This window comes from Lepidochelys kempii, chromosome 6 (assembly GCF_965140285.1).
Source record: "Lepidochelys kempii isolate rLepKem1 chromosome 6, rLepKem1.hap1, whole genome shotgun sequence".
Classification (NCBI taxonomy): domain Eukaryota; kingdom Metazoa; phylum Chordata; order Testudines; family Cheloniidae; genus Lepidochelys; species Lepidochelys kempii.
Genome location: NC_136385.1, coordinates 25,411,117 through 25,429,303, shown reverse-complemented (window position 1 = coordinate 25,429,303; position 18,187 = coordinate 25,411,117). Strand labels below are relative to the sequence as shown.

At 43.0% G+C, this 18,187-nt stretch overlaps 1 protein-coding gene across 1 annotated transcript in view; it reads right to left on the bottom strand.

The window, feature by feature from the left end:
- LOC140912580 (mucin-5B) overlaps positions 1–17,928 on the bottom strand; it is a 67,808-nt gene extending 49,880 nt beyond the window's left edge. The window contains exons 1-10 of the mRNA XM_073347195.2: positions 17,823–17,928; positions 15,917–16,172; positions 12,794–12,908; positions 10,250–10,337; positions 6,478–6,620; positions 5,776–6,004; positions 5,091–5,216; positions 3,946–4,063; positions 698–836; positions 2–103 (exon numbers count right to left, since the gene is read on the bottom strand). Of these exons, the coding sequence (XP_073203296.2) occupies positions 2–103; positions 698–836; positions 3,946–4,063; positions 5,091–5,216; positions 5,776–6,004; positions 6,478–6,620; positions 10,250–10,337; positions 12,794–12,908; positions 15,917–16,172; positions 17,823–17,904 (1,398 nt within the window). The 5' untranslated portion in view covers positions 17,905–17,928. The remainder of the gene's footprint in view (position 1; positions 104–697; positions 837–3,945; positions 4,064–5,090; positions 5,217–5,775; positions 6,005–6,477; positions 6,621–10,249; positions 10,338–12,793; positions 12,909–15,916; positions 16,173–17,822) is intronic.
- Positions 17,929–18,187: the final 259 nt, after the last annotated feature.

The window sequence follows — 18,187 nt, the reverse complement described above, 5'->3', positions numbered from 1 at the left end:
CAAGGGCTCTTAATGTGACTAATACATTCTTCAGGCAAGTCATAGTGCTTGATATCCCACACTGAATGATCTCTCCAACAACCACAAAGCTGCTGCCAATGTCCTGAAAAGAAGCCAGAAAAACAGGTATGTGAACCATTTTCTATCATATAATGAAGAAGCAAGCAGTGGGGAGAATAGATCCCTAAAACATTTACAGGGAAATGGGAAAGGACCCAGGCATGCCAACTACAATTGCAAAATGTTATCTTTCACTCCCACTTTCAAAACCATGCCCATTAACCTTTCCCTTATGGTCCATTCCTTCAGTATCTGCTACTAATCTATTTTTCAAGGGCTACTTGGAGGTGGGTCTTTGGAGAAGAAGAGGCCAGCTCATCCACCTTCCTTTGCCAGACAATTGTCCACCAGGACAAAGTGAGGAAATCTAGGCTAATAGGTCCACTAGAAAAATAAATATTTTTTAAAACTTATTTAAAATGTGTTGATGCAGAAAGGACCCACTGATAAGCACAGAGCAGATGGGATCCAGAGTTACGAGGTAACAAATAGGACCACTCATGCTTAAAAGTTAAGCACATGCTGAAGTGCTTTGTTAGATTAGGAGCCATCTGAGCAAATTAGGCAATAAAGCTCTAACATAGCTTAACTTTTTATCCTAAATAGATTGAGAAATTAAAGAAGCTATTTTTCATACCTTAGCTAAGACATAATGACAATTGCCATGAAAAATGAACTCTTTGTTATCAAACGTAGTAATGTGGAATCCTCCCTTCACATTGCAATTTCCAGAAAGAGGCAGAGATACACAAACCCATTGGCCCCCAGCACAGGTACTATAAAAAAAAACAGGAACAGTTATAACCGGAATACATGTAACGAGATATCATCTGTGTCCAAAACTTCAGATGTCTGTATAAATCAGTCACATCTTCTTCCTCTTGTGAGTAGAGCTGGCTGAAACTTAGAATTTCCATTTCATCGGAAATTTCAACATTTTGAAATTTGTATCCATTCTGAATCAGAACAAAAACAAGTATTTTCAAAATTTCCTGCCAAACAGAAATTCCAAATTGGAAAAATTTCATTTTGGAATTCTGAAATTTTGTTTTGAATTTTATTTTATTTTATAATATTTTTTATTTTTACATTACTTCATAACATGCACTAGTGTAAAACTCACACATCATAATGTGACAGACTATAATGATTGAAATAGTCTATTACTTTTATTTCATTTCATTTTTAAAATAATCAGTTGCAGCCGCTACTTAATACTGATTGATTGATTGATTGATTATCTTCCTTTCTAGACCAAATAGTTTTCTTGTCATGTTGTAATGAAACAGTTTGAATAAAATTTCAGAATTCCCTGAAACAAAGCTTTGGAACTCCCCAAACAAAAATTTCAGAAACAATATTTTTTTAAATTTAGAAATATTATTTTGCCACTGGAATGTCAGAGACAATTGACACATTTTTTAAACAACGTGTCAGTTTCTATCCACAATGGCATATTCGGTTGGAAAAACATTTCAATGCAAAGTTTCAGACCAGCTCTAGTTAGTTTGTTACTCAGCTACCAATTCAATGCAATGCTCCTCCCAAATGTATAAGGCTTTGCATCATCAGGCCCTGAAAGAATAAAAGCTTACTGAAATTAATAGAAAGAAATTCACTTTGGGTACTTAAAGAACTAGTTGAAGCAATCTTGGAATCATTAACCATTATCTTCAAGTGCTATTTGGAGGATAAGTGAGATCCCAGAGGACAGGACAAGGGCAAACATAGCACCTATCTTTCACAGAGGGGGACAAAGATGACCTATGAAATTACAGACTAGTCAGCCTAACTTCTATACCTGGAAAGATACTGGAACAAATGATTAAACAATCAATTTGTAAGCACTTGAAGGATAATAGGCTGAATAAATAATAGCCCACATGGATTTGTCAAGAACAAATCATGCCAAACTAACCTATGTTCCTTCTTTGACAGTGTTATTGGGCTAGTGCATAGGGAGGAAGCAGTAGACATGATACATCTTGATTTTGATGAAGTCTCTCATGACTGTCTCATAAGCAAACTAAGAAAATATAGCTAGATGAACCTACTGTATATGGTGGGTTCATAACTGGTTGGAAAACGGTACTCAGAGAGTAGTTATCAACAGTTCCCAGTCAAGCTGGAAAAAAATATCTGCAGGGATCTGTCCTCTGCCTGATTTTAGTCAATATCTTCATAAATGATTTGGATAATAGCATAGAGCGTGCACACAAAGTTTGCAGACAATACCAAGCTGGAATTCAATAACAAGTGCAAAGTACTATATTTAGGATTAAAAAATCAAATGCACAAATACAAAATGGAGAATAAGTGGCCAGGTGGTAGTACTGCAGAAAAAGGTTTGGGGGTAATAGCGGATCACAGTGAACTGAATATGAGCCAACAATGTAATGCAGCTGTGGAAAAGGTTAATGTCATTCTGGGGTGTCATATATAAGAAATGAGAGGTTATTGTTTTGCTCTACTTGGCACTGGTGAGGCCTCCTCTGGAGTATTCTGTCCAGTTCTGAGCACCGCACTTTAAGAAAGATGTGGACACACTGGAGACATGTTTAATCTTGAGAAAAGTAGCCTGAGGGGGGACCTGATAATGGTCTTCAAATATGTTAAGGGCTGCTATAAAGAGGCCAGTGACTAATTGTGCTCCATGTCTACTGAAGTTAGGACAAGAAGTAATCGACTTAATATGCAGCAAGGGAGACGTAGGTTAGATATTAGGAAAAACTTTGTAACTATAAAGATAGTTAAATAGCAGAATAGGTTGCCCAGGGAGGTTGTGGAATTACTACCATTGGAGGCTTTTAAGAACAGGTTAGACAAACACCTGCCAGGGATGATCTAGGTATACATGGTCCTGCCTCTGTGCACACGGATGTACTAGATGATCTGTTGAGGTCCCTTCCAGCCCAACACTGCTATGATTCCTTTAATTCAATGGGCTTTAATTCAGGCCCTTGAAAGGGACACTGACTATTTCAAAACCCAGGATGTTATAATTAGTTGAGAAATATCTTACAGATTCTAAATCAATAGCTTTCTTTCCCCAGTGTTGCAGAGAACATAAAAGAGTCTGTATGCAGGACCTACACTACTTTGTGCTGCAGATGCAGCTGTTCAGCAGGTATGGAGAACTCAAGATAACAGGCAACCTTCATTCTTAAAGCTATGCACATATAAGGAAACCAGCAAAACATGGGCATATTGCTTGGACTTTATGAGGAACTAGGGATAAAGGGAAATTTTGCAAATAGGAAAAGACAATGCCAGCAGGAAAAACAAACCTGTTTGTTGAGCTTCTCAATGGACTCTAGAATGATGAACAAAAGAGTAAAATGAAAACTGGCAAACAGCATACATGACAGGTCTTCAGTGAAAACCTTCTAAGGTGAAGACTAGAGATTGGCTCAAGCTGCAAAGTTTGGACCCAGACCAACACATTCTCAACATTCAGGGGGGTTTAGATCCAGGGTTTTGAAGCAGACCATTATTTCTATAGGAACTAATTGTGAATGCAACCCACACTAACACAGTGTAACTGTCCCACCATAGTGACTAGACCACATAGAAGTTTGAGTCAGCTAATGCCTCCAAGCTAACAGACCTGATCCTTGATCTCAGACAGGGGAGGCTCATGCTTTCAGATTCTGAAGTCTCGGGTTCAGTATCTGCAAATGACTCCCAACTAATGTCAAAACTACATGATGTTCAGATCTCACTCTGACAGTGGGTGGTGGTGATCAGATCCTAAGTTTTGTATCAGTACTATCTTTAGTTAAGACAAATATTAGGACCGGGGTATGGAGACAATGACATTTAACTCATCAGTGCTTACTAATAAATGCATTTGCTACATGAATATAATTAGGATTGTAACAATACCAGTTTTGCGAAGGCGTAGAGTAGGACCCTCCGCTTGCATAGACTTTGCCTTGAAACATGCATGGACAGGTGTCAATGGGGATGCATTTGTTGCCATTCATGTCATCAAGAATAGACCCTGTTCAGAAACACTGGCTAATTAATAGTTCTTAAGTGGGGAAAGACACTGAAGAAAATTGAAAAAGTAAGAAAACACAATACATCATACTTGGACATTTCTGCAGGTCTGGCTTGGGGTGAATATGTTTTAAAGGAAAATAATGTCTTTTTGGTCATTGTCTGTAGCATTCTGAAAGTTCATCTGTTAGCTGATAGGAGGCATTTCTCACCATGGCTAAAGTGCAAATGGTTTTAATTGCAATGTGCATTTCTGATCCCATGAGGCTGTGTATTGTCACCTTGCTGAAAAGTGACACCATGTGTGGCACTATTGTAAAGGGCCAAATGCAAGATTATGATCCAGACTCCATCCATTTCTAATACTGGTTCAGAAATCAGAAAAGAACTTCAGGGCCGCAAGCCAGCCTCCAGTTATCTATGTGCAAGCCTGCATCTGCACACACATTTTTTGTATTTGACTTCAGGAAGAGTAAGTTCCCAGTGATTTGGACACAAATCGAAATCTTAACTGAAACCATGGAGGTGCCTGACTACCCATCCAGGCTCACACAACATTTCTCTGCCTATATTCTCCCCATTGAGACAGGTTTTCCTTCCATGCTCCTTCCCCAACCAGAGCTTGCCTTTTTCTCTGGTTCTACACCAGTGACCCTCCTGTCTTCCTTTCCATTTTAATGAACCTGATCCTTTAGAGGACTGGACCAGGAGAAAGAGATGTAATTCAAACCAGTCTTTACATTAATCCATTCTTCTGTTATAAGAAACTGTTGGTTCATCCCTAGTCATCAGTCAATACTGGATATTCCATGACTGCCTGGGATAATTCATGCAAACTTGTAAGACACAAACTATTATCTATCTACTTACAAGTTTTCCAGACATAGGAATGTAAAATTCTGTCTACAGTTTTATTTAAGTAGGTTCACATTTTAATGAAGAAAAATGCCTTTCACTGAACAACAAGAGGTATCTCCTCATTAGTCCCTTGATAAGCAGGGCCTGTTATAAGAAGGATGCTACTTTACCAGCAGGGCAGAAGCAACCATCAGTACATGGGGCTTTACAAATCTTGCTCCTCTCTGGATTGGCACATGTGTCGGCACAGGGGTTTCCACATTCCATATATTCCAGGTTATTTGGACATTCTTGGACTGCAAACCCAAATGAAGCAGTTGTAGAGGGTAATGTACTAAATCAATGTTCTAAATGTGGTTTATCATTTTCCAAAGGAAACTAACAATCTTGGTTATAAAATGTTCTATCCAGAGCATTAGTATAATTTTATCCACTTTAGGAACCAGTTAAGTATATGGTTACTTTGGTTTTATGAGCCAACAGCTCTCGCAGTTTTTAAATTGGAGGGCATTATAGACTGTAATGTTATTTACACTAATGATTCACTGTTTACTCACTCTCAAAATGAAGTACTCACTGTTGTACCATGCTCTGTCAGGCAGATGATCATCACACACACTCAGAAGCTTGGACTAAATACCTGCATTATTAACCTTTAGTTAACTTGCTCAATTCTTGGAATAATCATTCTAAACAGAGAATTTTATGAAAGTACATAATTTCAGAAGCTCTTATAAAACACATTAAAAGGAACACTGCAGTTTCCTTCTCTGATAAATACTGCTAAGGATATATAAATTTTTTCTTGGATGCCAACTGAATTGGTTACTGAATTCAAATTCTGTAGTTACTTACAACAAAGATCTTTGGTTCTCCATTTCCCAGGGATTCCCCCGTTCAGGACACAGTCTCGGGAATACTGGCTAAGGGTACTGCATATGCAGCTGGAAACCAAAGCAGAATCAGAAGAAGAATTCTTTGCACAGATGCACATGTCTCCAGTGCAGGTGGCTACATAGTCATCAAAAGCAACCACTCTGGAACAGTTCCCAAGATGGGCTAGGAGTTTCTTGCATTTTGATATCTATAATGAAAGAAAAAGGAATAATCCACATCTTAACTTGGGGCCTGATCTTCAGCGTAGCTCCATTGACTTACAGAGTCTGAGAGTTTAAGGCCAGAAGAGACCATCATATCATTTAGCTTCAATGAACTCTCCGGAGCTATGCTGATTTACACCAGCTGAGGATCTATCCCATGATCACTACGCCCACAGAAAAGGCCTGCCAGACATCTGATGTGCTCATTTGCTGTTCTTCTTGGACTGGAGGCTGTAATTCACTCATGTGCGTTTTTCCACTATAAACATCTGTAATGCTATAACAGCAGATTCTTACAACTTCATTTTGGGCTCTGATTCATGTTTGGATTCCTGAAGAATTTTAATTCTTTGAACATTGTTTATATAATATTTGCCTCAAGATAACCTCTGGAATTGTACTTTATTGTATTTCAGGGAAGTTTATACTTACTGTGACACTGGCCGCACACACTTACATATTTACTACATTTATTTTTTTGATGATGAACGTGACCTTTATGGTTTTTGGCATCTTCATCTTCAGCTACATCAGGGCACTTTTCTGTAGGCTCCTCTACTTTGTGAAGGTTTCCAAACTGCCTCGGGAGTAGTTTATAACCTGGAAAATTCCCAAGTTCATCCTGAATACCAATCAGATGCAGAACCGATCTTCAGCTCTGCTTCTGTATTGTGAAGACATATTTAATTATTGTGCTCTAGGGCAACATGTTCTTTACCCAAATTATTTAATATAACCCAGACACTTGAAATATAGGGACTGACAGATTTACATCATTCCTATTGAGTTAGAATCCTGAAATAAGGAACACTTTTATTAGGAACTGGTAAGTCTTTTTTTTTAAAAGTGAACTTTGATCTTTCACTTAAAGGTCATCAGTCTTAAGGGGTTTCAACTGTTTAAGTGCCTATTTGAACTAAATGGTAAAACTGTCAAAAGTATTTAAGTGGCTTAGGTGCCTAAGTCTCATTGACTTTCAGTGAGACTTAAGGTGAAATTTTCAAAATGGTCCTACATGACTGAGTCCCATTGGAAAGTAATGTAAATTTGGTCCCTAAATCACGTAGGCCATTGTGAACCTTTTGTCTTTAGGCTCCTAAGGCAATTCTGAAAATGGAATTGAGGTGCTGTTGAAAGTTTTACCCAGAATCCTGAAGTTCCCCACATCAGCCTGATAGGGTTATGTAAGTCTGGTAACGGGTACACGTAGGGTTCCTTTCATTTCTCCCCTTTTCAGGGACTGAGTGCAGTTGAAATCCTCACATTTCTCACGTACCCAGGAGCTATCAGCAGCACAAGGTTTTGGCTGATCCAGGCTGTGAGCACTGCCGATGCTGTCAATGTGCAGTGTGGGCCCAGAATGGATTTGAAAGTAATGTTGTTTGGACATAACCCTTTATTTCCTAATTAAAAATGGTTTGGAGAACAGTGCTATGACGAAGGTATTTTGCTCAACCACTCTAGCTTTTGTGTCTAGGTAACACTCGGTTTCAACTCAGAGTTTCTGTTGAATTCCTTCAGTCAGGGGGAAGGGATGTTCCCTTCCCATGGAAGGAGATTGGGGTGTTCTAGCCCCAAAACATGCAGATCCCTCAGGATCCAATGGAGGCACAGTGCTACCACAGAGAGGGGCATTGCTTGGGGTTACCAACTGTCTAACCACACAAACCCAAAAACCCTTGCCCTGCCTTCTGCCCCGCCCCTTCCCTGAGACCCCACCCGCTCACTCCATCCCCCCTCCCTCTGTCGCTTGCTCTCCCCCACCCACACTCAATTTCACTGGGCTGGGGCAGGGGATTGGGGTGCGGGAGGGGGAGTGGGCTCTGGGCTGGGGCCGAGGGGTTCAGAGTGTAGGAGGGGGCTCAGGGCTTAGCCTGTGGCAGGGGATTGGGGTGTAGGAGGGGGTGTGGGCTCTGGGCTGGGGCTGAGGGGTTCAGAGCATGGGAGGGGGCTCTGGGCTTAGCCCGGGGCAGGGGGGTGAGGTGCAGGAGAGGGTGGGGGTGCAAGCTCTGGGAGGGAGTTTAGGTGCCGGAGGGGACTCAGGGCTGGGGCGGGGGGTTGGGGTGCGAGAGGCAGTGAGGGGTGCAGGCTCCGGCTGGGTGGTCCCTAACTCGGGCGGCTCCCGGTCGGTGGTACAGCAGGACTAAGGCAGGCCCCTCCCAGAAGCAGCCAGCACATCCCTGCAGCCCCTGAGGGATGCCTCAAGGCCTGTGGGCACTGCCCCTGCCTGTGGGCACCCCGCCTCCGCAGTTCCCACTGACCACAGTTCCTGGCCAATGAGAGCTGTGGATTCAGCACTCAGGGCAGGGTCAGAGCGCGGAGCCCCCTACCCCCTACCCCCAGGGGCTGCAGGGACATGCTGGCCACTTCCGGGAGCAGCGCGGCGCCAAGCCAGGTAGGGAGCCTGCCTTAGCCCCGCTGCGCCGCCGGACTTTTAGCAACCTAAAATCTCCTGCTTTGGCTTCAGTAGCCTCTGGGAGGTTGAGCCCGATTCCAGGAGATTCCCATCCAAACAGGGAGGGTTGGCAACCCTACCCTTGCCTCTTCAGTGCTGTTCGGTCCCATGAGTAGCTGCAGGCCTCAGATAGCATGGCTCCTGCAGGAGCCATACTGCAAGGGGCTTCCCCAATCACTGTGTGCCCCTGGAACTACCGCAGGGCATGAACTTTAAGTTAATGAAGACTCTATTTGCTTCCTGCAAAGATATTGGCAGGGAAAAGAATCCTCCTGGGAACTCCACCTGCAAAGCCCAAACCTGAGGAACATCCAGGAGTGGAGCATGATGCCGGGGGATGCTCCCCCTGCTGCTCCCCTTCTGTACTGATCCAGGGGTGCAGGCTCCCCTCCATTTTCAGAAGCAGAGGGAGCATAGGGGCCAGAGTTGAGGGTTGCATTGGCCTCTTTCCAGCACAGTAGCTTGCACTATGGTTTTTGCAAACATTATCCTCAGCTCACTGAAGTTTCCGGAAAGTATGGATCACTGTTGATTATTTTTAACAATATACAAATGCAAAATCACACTGGTTCCCAATTGTAAGAGCATGAAAATGTGAAGACTTGTCAGGGAAGGAACATCTACCCATCCCTACTATGAAAGTGCAACTACCTTCGAACCTATTACTGTCAAGGGGAAATATTTAGGGTTGCCAGGTGTCCAGTTTTCTACCGGGACACCCAGTCGAAAAGGGATCCTGGCGCCTCCGGTCAGCATCATTAAAAGTCCGGTCGGCGATGCTGCAGGTCTAATGAAGGCTAGTTCCTACCTCTCCTGGCACCACACTGTGCCCCAGAAGCAGCCAGCAGGTCCGGCTCCTAGGCAGGGGGGCCACGGCACTCCATGTGCTGCCCCCACCCCAAGCACTGGCTCCACACTCCTATTGGCCAGGAACCATGGCCAATGGGAGCTGGGGGGGGTGGTGCCTGCGGGCAAGAGAGCTGCATGGAGCCTCCTGGCCCCACTGCGTAGGAGCTGGACCTGCTGCTGGCTGTTTCTGGGGCACAGTGTGGAGCCAGGACAGTCAGGGAGCCAGCCTTAGCTCTGCTGCGCCGCTGACTGGGAGCCACCCGAGGTAAGCCTGTGCCTTGACCCTGAGCCCCACCCCCCTGCCACAGCCCTGAGCCCCCCGAAATGTAGAGCCCCCTCCTGCACCCCAAACCCCTCATCCCCAGCCCCACCCCAGAGCCCACACCCCCAGATGGAGCCCTCATCCCCTCCCACACCCCAACTCCCTGCCCCAGCCTGGAGTCCCCTCCCACACCCTGAACCCCTCATTTCTGTCCCCACCCCTGAGCCCATATCCCCAGTTAGATCCCGCACCCCCTCCTACACCCCAACCCCCTGCCCCAGCCCAGTGTAAGCAAGTGAGGGTAGGGGAGAGCAAGCCACCAAGGGAGGGGGAATGAAGTGAATGGGGGCGTGGCCTCAGGGAAGGGGTGGGGCTAGGGTGTTCCGTTTTATATTATTAGAAAGTTGGCAACCCTAAATATGGTAGTGGTACAATATGAGAGGTCTGCATTTAACTTTGGTTCAATGGGGTTTTTATGTGAATCTTTTCAGGTTTGCAACCCCCCGAGAATCATGAATCAGCCTTAGGTTTCTCAGAAGTCACCCTAGGTTTGTCAAAATGTGTATATCAGGGTACCTTTCAGCAAATCAGATGAAAATGTTTTTTTAGGTTTTGTATCATGCTTCATAAAACTCTAGGGAACACATAATATCCAATTCCTACCATTCAAATGCAAATCATTCTTCTCATTGCCATCATAGTTCCCACACAGACCACATGTTTTCCCCTTGTATGTATCTTCCAAGTCCAGCTACAAAATAAAAACAAACAGGAAGATCAGGGTTTTAAGTGGTTCAATGTGGAAAAGCACTAAGGTGTCAAATTTCTTCTATCTTGTGAAAACGTTGAATGGTATGTCTGAACAAAAGGAAACTCTCTAAACAAACAGCTGAGCCACATTCCTTTAGTGTTTAGCTCTTAATTTTTTGGAGCATTATTTAATGTACTGTGACAAAGCTCTACCTTGGTGAGTCTTGCGTTTATTGGCGGATTTGCTCGCCTTGGAGCTTCATGGCAGCCCTCAGCTTGGTCGTTTTTTCTGAACCCACAGTCCAGATCGACTCCCCCTGTGTCTGACCAGGAGTTGGGAGGATTTGGGGGGAACCCGGGCCCGCCCTCTACTCCGGGTTCTAGCCCAGGGCCCTGTGGAATGCAGCTGTCTAGAGTGCCTCCTGGAACAGCTGCACAACAGCTACAACTCCCTGGGCTACTTCCCCATGGCCTCCTCCCAACACCTTCTTTATCCTCACCATAGGACCTTCGTCCTGGTGTCTGATAATGCTTGTACACCTCAGTCCTCCAACAGTCCACATTCTCACTCTCAGCTCCTAGTGCCTCTTGCTCCCAGCTCCTCACACGCACACCACAAACTGAAGTGAGCTCCGTTTTAAAACCCAGGTGCCCTGATTAGCTTTCCTTAATTGATTCTAGCAGCTTCTTGGTTGGCTGCAGGAGTTCTAATTAGCCTGTCTTAATTGTCTCCAGAAGGTTTCTGATTGTTCTGGAATCTTCCCTGTTACCTTACCCGGGGAAAGGGGACCTACTTAGCCTGGGGCTAATATATCTGCCTTCTATTACTCTCCTATAGCCATCTGGTCCGACCCTGTCACAGTACATAATTTGCTTCAATACCTTTAAAGTATGAAGACTCAGTTAAATATAAAATGTTGCTTTCTTCATTATATACATTTGGTCTTAACAAGTCCTTTCTCATTACACACTCTGTGGCCCAAATCCTGAGGTCCTTACTAGAAGGGGCACATCTGCCCTCAGTCACATGGTAGTAGTAGTAGTGCTGGACTATCTATAGTTACTATAGATTTATACCAAGGTGGCTGAGAGTAGTATTTGGACCTCAGTTTTCTTCAGGGATATTCCCATTGATTTCAGTGGAGAGCTACCTGAGTAAAAAGCTGAATAAGGGCTGTAGAATGGACCATATATACTTGCAGCTTAATTAAAAAAAGGGATGGACAAATTCTGAGTATTACTGAGCATAAAAAATGCTCATGAAACATCTATTGAATTAAGATCAAGAAGCCAGGAAAATAATTAGGAGTACTTTACCCAAGCTCCTCCAATTAGAAACTGTTTAGATCAGGGATTGGCAACCTTTGGCACATGGTCCATCAGGGAAATCCACTGGCACACCAGGACGGTTTGTTTACCTGCAGCATCCACAGGTTCAGCCAATGGCAGCACCCACTGGCTATGGTTCACCGCTCCAGGGCAATGGTGGCTGCGGGAAGCAGCGGACAGCACATCCGTCAGCCCATGCTGCTTCCCGCAGCTCCCATTGGCCTGGAATGGTGGACCATGGCCAGTGGGAACTGAGATCAGCCGAACCTGCAGATGCTGCAGGTAAACAAACCATCCCGTCCACTAGCGGATTTCCCTGACGGGCCGCATGCCAAAGGTTGCCGATCCCTGGTTTAGATAAACTCAACTACATCAAACAAAGGAATGAAGGTGATCCACCCCAATAGAAGGGTGGGGGGAGAAATCAGATTACAACATATATGTAAACTTGCAAATACAAGTGAATGTATTATAAGATGTAAATATATGTTAGACATATTTGCAACATTATTGTTTAGTAATAAACCTGTAACAGAACTTCATATGAGACAGTCCAAATTCAAAGGAAAAATAGTTAACAATTGCTATTCCTACCAGATAAACAACTAATTGCAATATATTACACAGCTAGGTCAATAATACAAGTATCCTATGGTAGGGCAACTTCTTCCCTCCCCATCTCAGGCACTACAGTCCTACTCTAGACAGGATGCTAAATGTTCACGGAACAGCGGAACCCTGGTGAGAATGAGCTTCTGGTCACTTGATAGTGATATTGGCTTATCCTCTTCACCACTGGATTGAAAGGCAAACTTCATAGCACTTCTACGTCTTGCTGGCTAGGGCAAATAGCAGACTAAATCAGAATTTGAACTAGCATGTGACTGTAGAACCTTTTCCCATATGGATACCAAGCTGGCCTTCTATCCACATGAGCAACTTTTCAATCTTTTCCTATCTGTTCTATTCCCTTCTTTAACTCTCTGAATTGTGTTGCAGGGAATAAAAATCTCTGAAGCACCCATTATGTGGATAATTAGAGAACCACAGTCTCCAGGACTGTCAACCAGCACCTTTCAGCAGCACTAAAATTCACTAAAAGAAAACCAACTAACTGGATCTTCATACTAAGAGAGTGTCAGCCCAGTTCCACTTGAGAGTCAGGCCAAGTGTGGATGTGACTTGGAAGTAAGTACAGGTGTCTTCAATCAAAATGCTCTTCAAGCTGAAGGGGAGTGGAATCCTAAAAAACAGAGCAGAAAAAACCAACAAACTATAAAATAGAGCCCAAATCAAATTAAAAGAAGTCAAATTGAAGCAATGAAAGGTATAAGTATGTTCATGTAAAAGTTAGGGTTGGTCTCCATTTATGCACAATGCATTCTTTTATCTTGTCCAGTATGCCCGTTTGCCAATCCTAATCCACAAGGCAATGTATTTTGTCCATTAGCCTGTTGATACTGGGCCATATCTTCAGCTGGTGTAAACTGACTGACTCCATTCACTTCAGTGTAGCTATGCTGATTTATACCAGCTGAGGATCAGATCCATCATGATAGTAAGAGGAGCCATATCATAGTACTGTGGGGGGCATTGCTTCTCTGCCCTGGGGACTCCCCCATGTGAGGTACCACAGGTTTCTATTCTCTCTCCACTGTCTTTAAGAGGTATGGGACATATAGAGGTGCTTTGGCCTGCAGTGCCATCTATATTGCTTTTGCATCTGAGCCAGATGATAGTCTCTCACTTTGCCCATGCCTGGCTGAGAAAGGAGTTTGGATAGCTAGCAAATGCTCCGCCTACGTAAGACAAAGCAGGGGTTCCTCAACCTTTTCCACTGTGTGAGCCTCTCTTACATACCAGGACCATGCTGGTGCCCCATTTCATTTAGCAATACAGGAAGGGTAGGTTGTTTGGTTGGAGAAATAACTGGAAGAAATTGCAGATTTTTTTCTCCTTTGATTGACGAGATGCACCTGCCTTTTGTCACTAAGATTTGCAATCTAATGGCTCTTTCCTATGTTCCACTACTTCTGGATGTCTAGACAGAAACAGCGGCCAATAGTACTTTTTCCATCTTTGCTTGGCAAGGAGGGTGTGAGTGTTTCTGCTAGGTGTAGCCCTTGCCCATGCTCTTGACATCTCTGTGCTAGAATATGGCAATGCACTTTACAGGGGGTTGCCCTTGAAAAATCATTCAAAAAAATTCAGCTCATTCTACATGTGGCTGTCAATGTATTTAGTAGTGGTTCATGCATGGATCATACTTACCCCATGCTCCACAGAGTGCTAGCAGTTCATTTCAGGTTACCATTTAAGGTGAAATGCCATATGAATACTATATTTGTATAATTCATAATAGGAGAAGACAGTTTCTGAATTGAGCTTTTAGTTGTGGAAGAGTCTTTCAATTCTTATTCTGATCATCACCTAATTGTGGATGTGATGTTGCACCCCATAATTCTTTATGGAAATATGCTTATGAATGTATACATGACATAACTGGAATATGTTTTATGCTACATGTGCCATGTAACATATCTCTACAAAGGTTATGATCTACTGAATATATTCATCCTATTTGTATGCATGTATCATTTTTGTATTTGAAGTTATGAATATTGGCTGTGTACTTGTTTGATTTTAAGTAGCCTTAGTAAAGCATTTGGTCAGCTTCTTGAGAAAGGAATGTGCAAATTAAGTGCCCAATCAAGAAACACTTAACTGACAATGGATCTCGGAAGACTCCAATCCACATAAGAAGTCTTCCTGGAGACATTCAAGATAGCATGTGGGCAATGGCTGCTGTCTGTAAAAACTGAGTCATGCATGGACATGTGAATTGCCCATGTGACTCCAAAACTCCATCCTGGAGCTGGATTTTGTATAGAAGAGAGGAGGGGGTCTCCATCCACAAGAGAAAGTCTATTTAAGCCCCTCCATTTTGTCTTCAGCTGGCTCAAGAGATAGCCTCTCCACCCCCAAATGATACCTGAAAGAAACTGGAACAAAGGACAGTAACCACAGGGGTGTGAATGATTGCTAGACCCAGACTAGAAGGAGACTTGTATGTAAAAGAAGCTTACTGGAACATCTCTGAGGGTGAGGTTTCATCTGTAATCACTTTCTTACTGTATTAGGCATAGACTTTTATTTTATTTTGCTTGGTAATTCACTTTGTTCTGTCTGTTATTACTTGAAACCACTTAAATCCTACTCTTTGTATTTAATAAAATCACTTTTTACTTATTAATACTGCGGGGGGGGGCAAACAGCTGTGCATATCTCTCTATCAGTGTTATAGAAGGTGAACAATTTATGAGTTTATACAGGGTAAAACGGATTTATTTGGGATTTGGACCCATTGGGAGCTAGGCATCTGAGTGCTGGAGACAGGAACACTTCTTAAGCTGTTTTCAGTTAAACCTGCAGCTGTTGGGGGACGTGGTTCAGACCTGGGTCTGTGTTTGCAGCAGGCAAGCGTGTTTGGCTTAAACAAGGCAAGGTTGTGGAGTCCTGGGCTGGGAGGGAAAATGGGTTAGAAGTAGTCTCAGCACATCAGTTGGCATTTCCCAAGGGGTTTTCTGTGATCCAACCCATCACAGTGGGTCTGACCAGATAGTAAGTTTTAAAAATCAGGATGGGGTGTATTAGGCACCTATATAAGCCAAAGGCCCGAATATCGGGACTGTCCCTATAAAATGGGGACATTTGGTCACCCTAGTCTAATCCCACACTGCAGTAAAAATTGGATGGAAATGTGTATGTGTTATGTAGAAAATCAAACTAGATTACCATAAGGGGCCCTTTTGTCCTTACCATCTATGAACTCTAATGGAACCCTTGCCAGGTGCTGAGTGCCTCATCTCCTATTAGGGTCAGTGGCAGCTGAGATGCGCTCACAGAAATTGTTCAGCACCTCAAAGGCTCAGTCCCTGTATAACTTTCTAAGAGTTTTCAATGGCAGAAGGACTTTAATTGCACTAACTAGGATACAAACTACAGTACAAGCTCTGTCAGTCCTCATCCTTTGTGGCACAAGCTGACCTACCAGATGGGTGCAGGTTGAAACCTCTCTCACCTGGTATACAGACACATTGCATAATGTGGGGCATTTTGAATGTCTTATTCCTTCCTTTGATGAATCTGCCAAGTCCAGAAGGGTCATTAATGCATTGCTAATATACAAGAGTGTACTTAAAAGGGAGAACAAACAACATAGTCCAGAGAGAACAATAAATGTTTGCTTACTCATGTCCATTCACTGTGATGCCTGACTCTTTCACCTCTAGAAGCACTCCATCAATGGTCGCAGTGAAGCAGACTGGAAATCCATTTTTGTCACTACGCCTGACCTGGATGTTGAAGTCCTGGTAACTGTCATTGCAGTGCGAGGCGAAAACATAGTGGCAGATTCCGGGGAAATCGAATTTAACATGGTCAAATGTCTGAAAGTGGAAACTGCCCCAAGTTGAACATTCACTCCTGGTGACTGCAGGGCGCTGGACTGTAGAAAGAGATAGGTGGGTAATGTTATCAGTGTGTATTGGAGGCTTTTATTTACACAGTGCCTAGCACCTGCCATTGAAGTGGCACTTTAAAGATTTAAGGGGGAGATTTTCAGCCATCCATGGCACTTTGGCATCCAACTCTTATTGGCTTTCAGCTGGAGTTAGGTACCTAAGTGCTCTTGGTGCCTCTGTAAACCTCCCCTTAAACTGTATTAAAGCAGGTTGGAAACTGGTTTGCACTCTCTTCTATCGGGCTCTCATCCAACAAGTGCCACAGATAACATCACTTTTCAGCAAGATGGCTGCCTCCAGCAGTAGACTCAGAAATGCCGGTTGTAATTAAAAACTTTTCTAAACGACACTGCATTTCATAGGTTACTCAAATTCAGAAGTGTGTCTAATATTGACTCAGCAAACATTTCCCTTCATTGAGAGGGATGCCAGAAACAAACTTTTGCTGGACCTTAAATAGACCTCCAACTTCTAGTACAACTCAGTCCCATCTCAAAAACTTTGGGCCAGAACCTTGGCCCTTGTGCAGCCAATTTGTGATGCTTAGAGACACCTTTTCTTCATCCCCCACTTAGGACTGAACCCCTCGAGTTTTCAATTGCATATGCTAAAGTTACGCATCAAAACTTTCTTTGACTGTGTATGAAACTACGTCTCAGAAACAACCTCAGACTGCGAAGCTAAGCAAAACTGGTGTAATTCTCCGTTAACGGAAATTACACTTTGCTGCAATATGCTTTAAGCCTCTCATTTTGCCTACCTGGCGGAATGGCAGGAGAAAATGGGACGGTTTTCCTGATTTGTTGGTGTGATGGCCTTCAGTAATATTAACCGAGCAATATACATCACAGATCAAATCAAAATCAGCCCTTAACATACTCTGTGAACTCTGAAATGTTATGAAATATTCATAACTGGGAATCAGCAGGGGTGCATTCAAAATGTATTTTATTTAAATAAGATGCATCAATAAAACACACTAAGGTGCCAGTATTTTTTTACAGATTGCATTTGGTAATAGGCATTTGTAACACTAGAGTAGAGTGGAATAAAAGAGCACCTTTCTGCATACGAGGCAAGGGAAAATAGGTAGGTTTTACTCATTTGTTGGTGTGGAGTTGCTAGAAATACTAACCCTGCAGCAGCCAACACATGAATTCACAATCAACTTTGTGTAATAAATGAACTCAGAAAGCTATGAGACATTCAGAACCAGGAATCAGAAGGTAACAGTGCAGTAGGGGGAAAAATAGAATCCCTACTACAGTGCAGGTACCAGGCAATTAACTCTGGGGGACATCATGCAGAAAAATTTCCCCTAGAGACTATATAAAAGTCAGACAATTAAAAAGGATGTCACCATTTTCTATATTACAAACTGTGTCCAGCAAATCTGTTCTTTAAACAACTAATCTTGGAACCATGGAATGGCAGATGAATTGCTTTTTAATGCAAAGAAAAACAATTAATTACTTAAATGAGGTTCATTTGTAGTGTACATACACAGTGCTAAGCGATTTACAGCATGCACATATATCTCAGTCTAACCAAGTTTTTTTAATTTGACATTTGTATTTGTTATTTAATAGAGGTAAATATCTAAGCAAACAACTTCAGAGTTAGATTTTTCTTACCTATCTGCACTGGTGTTTTGCTCTCGCAATAACTCCAAATTAGGCAAAATATCCATAGTGACCCTCCCTTTTTTTTCCCCATCACACCTACTAAGAGGTAACTTGAAAAACCTCCCAGGGAAATGCTTTTTTCTTGGCTTATCGGCACAGTTTTATAGTCCAGGAATTTGGCGTGAGAACAAAACATTGATGGCAGAGTCCCTGAAAGGTGGAGCTTCACTGATTATTCCCTCGCTGGTTCAAGCTTAAAAGACTGAGCGCTCACATTACCTTCTGAAAAGACAACCACGTGTTTTTGTGGTATTTAATTCTTTGGGGATGAGCATGAGGGGATTCACTGCAGCTTTTTCCATTCCCCTTTTAAA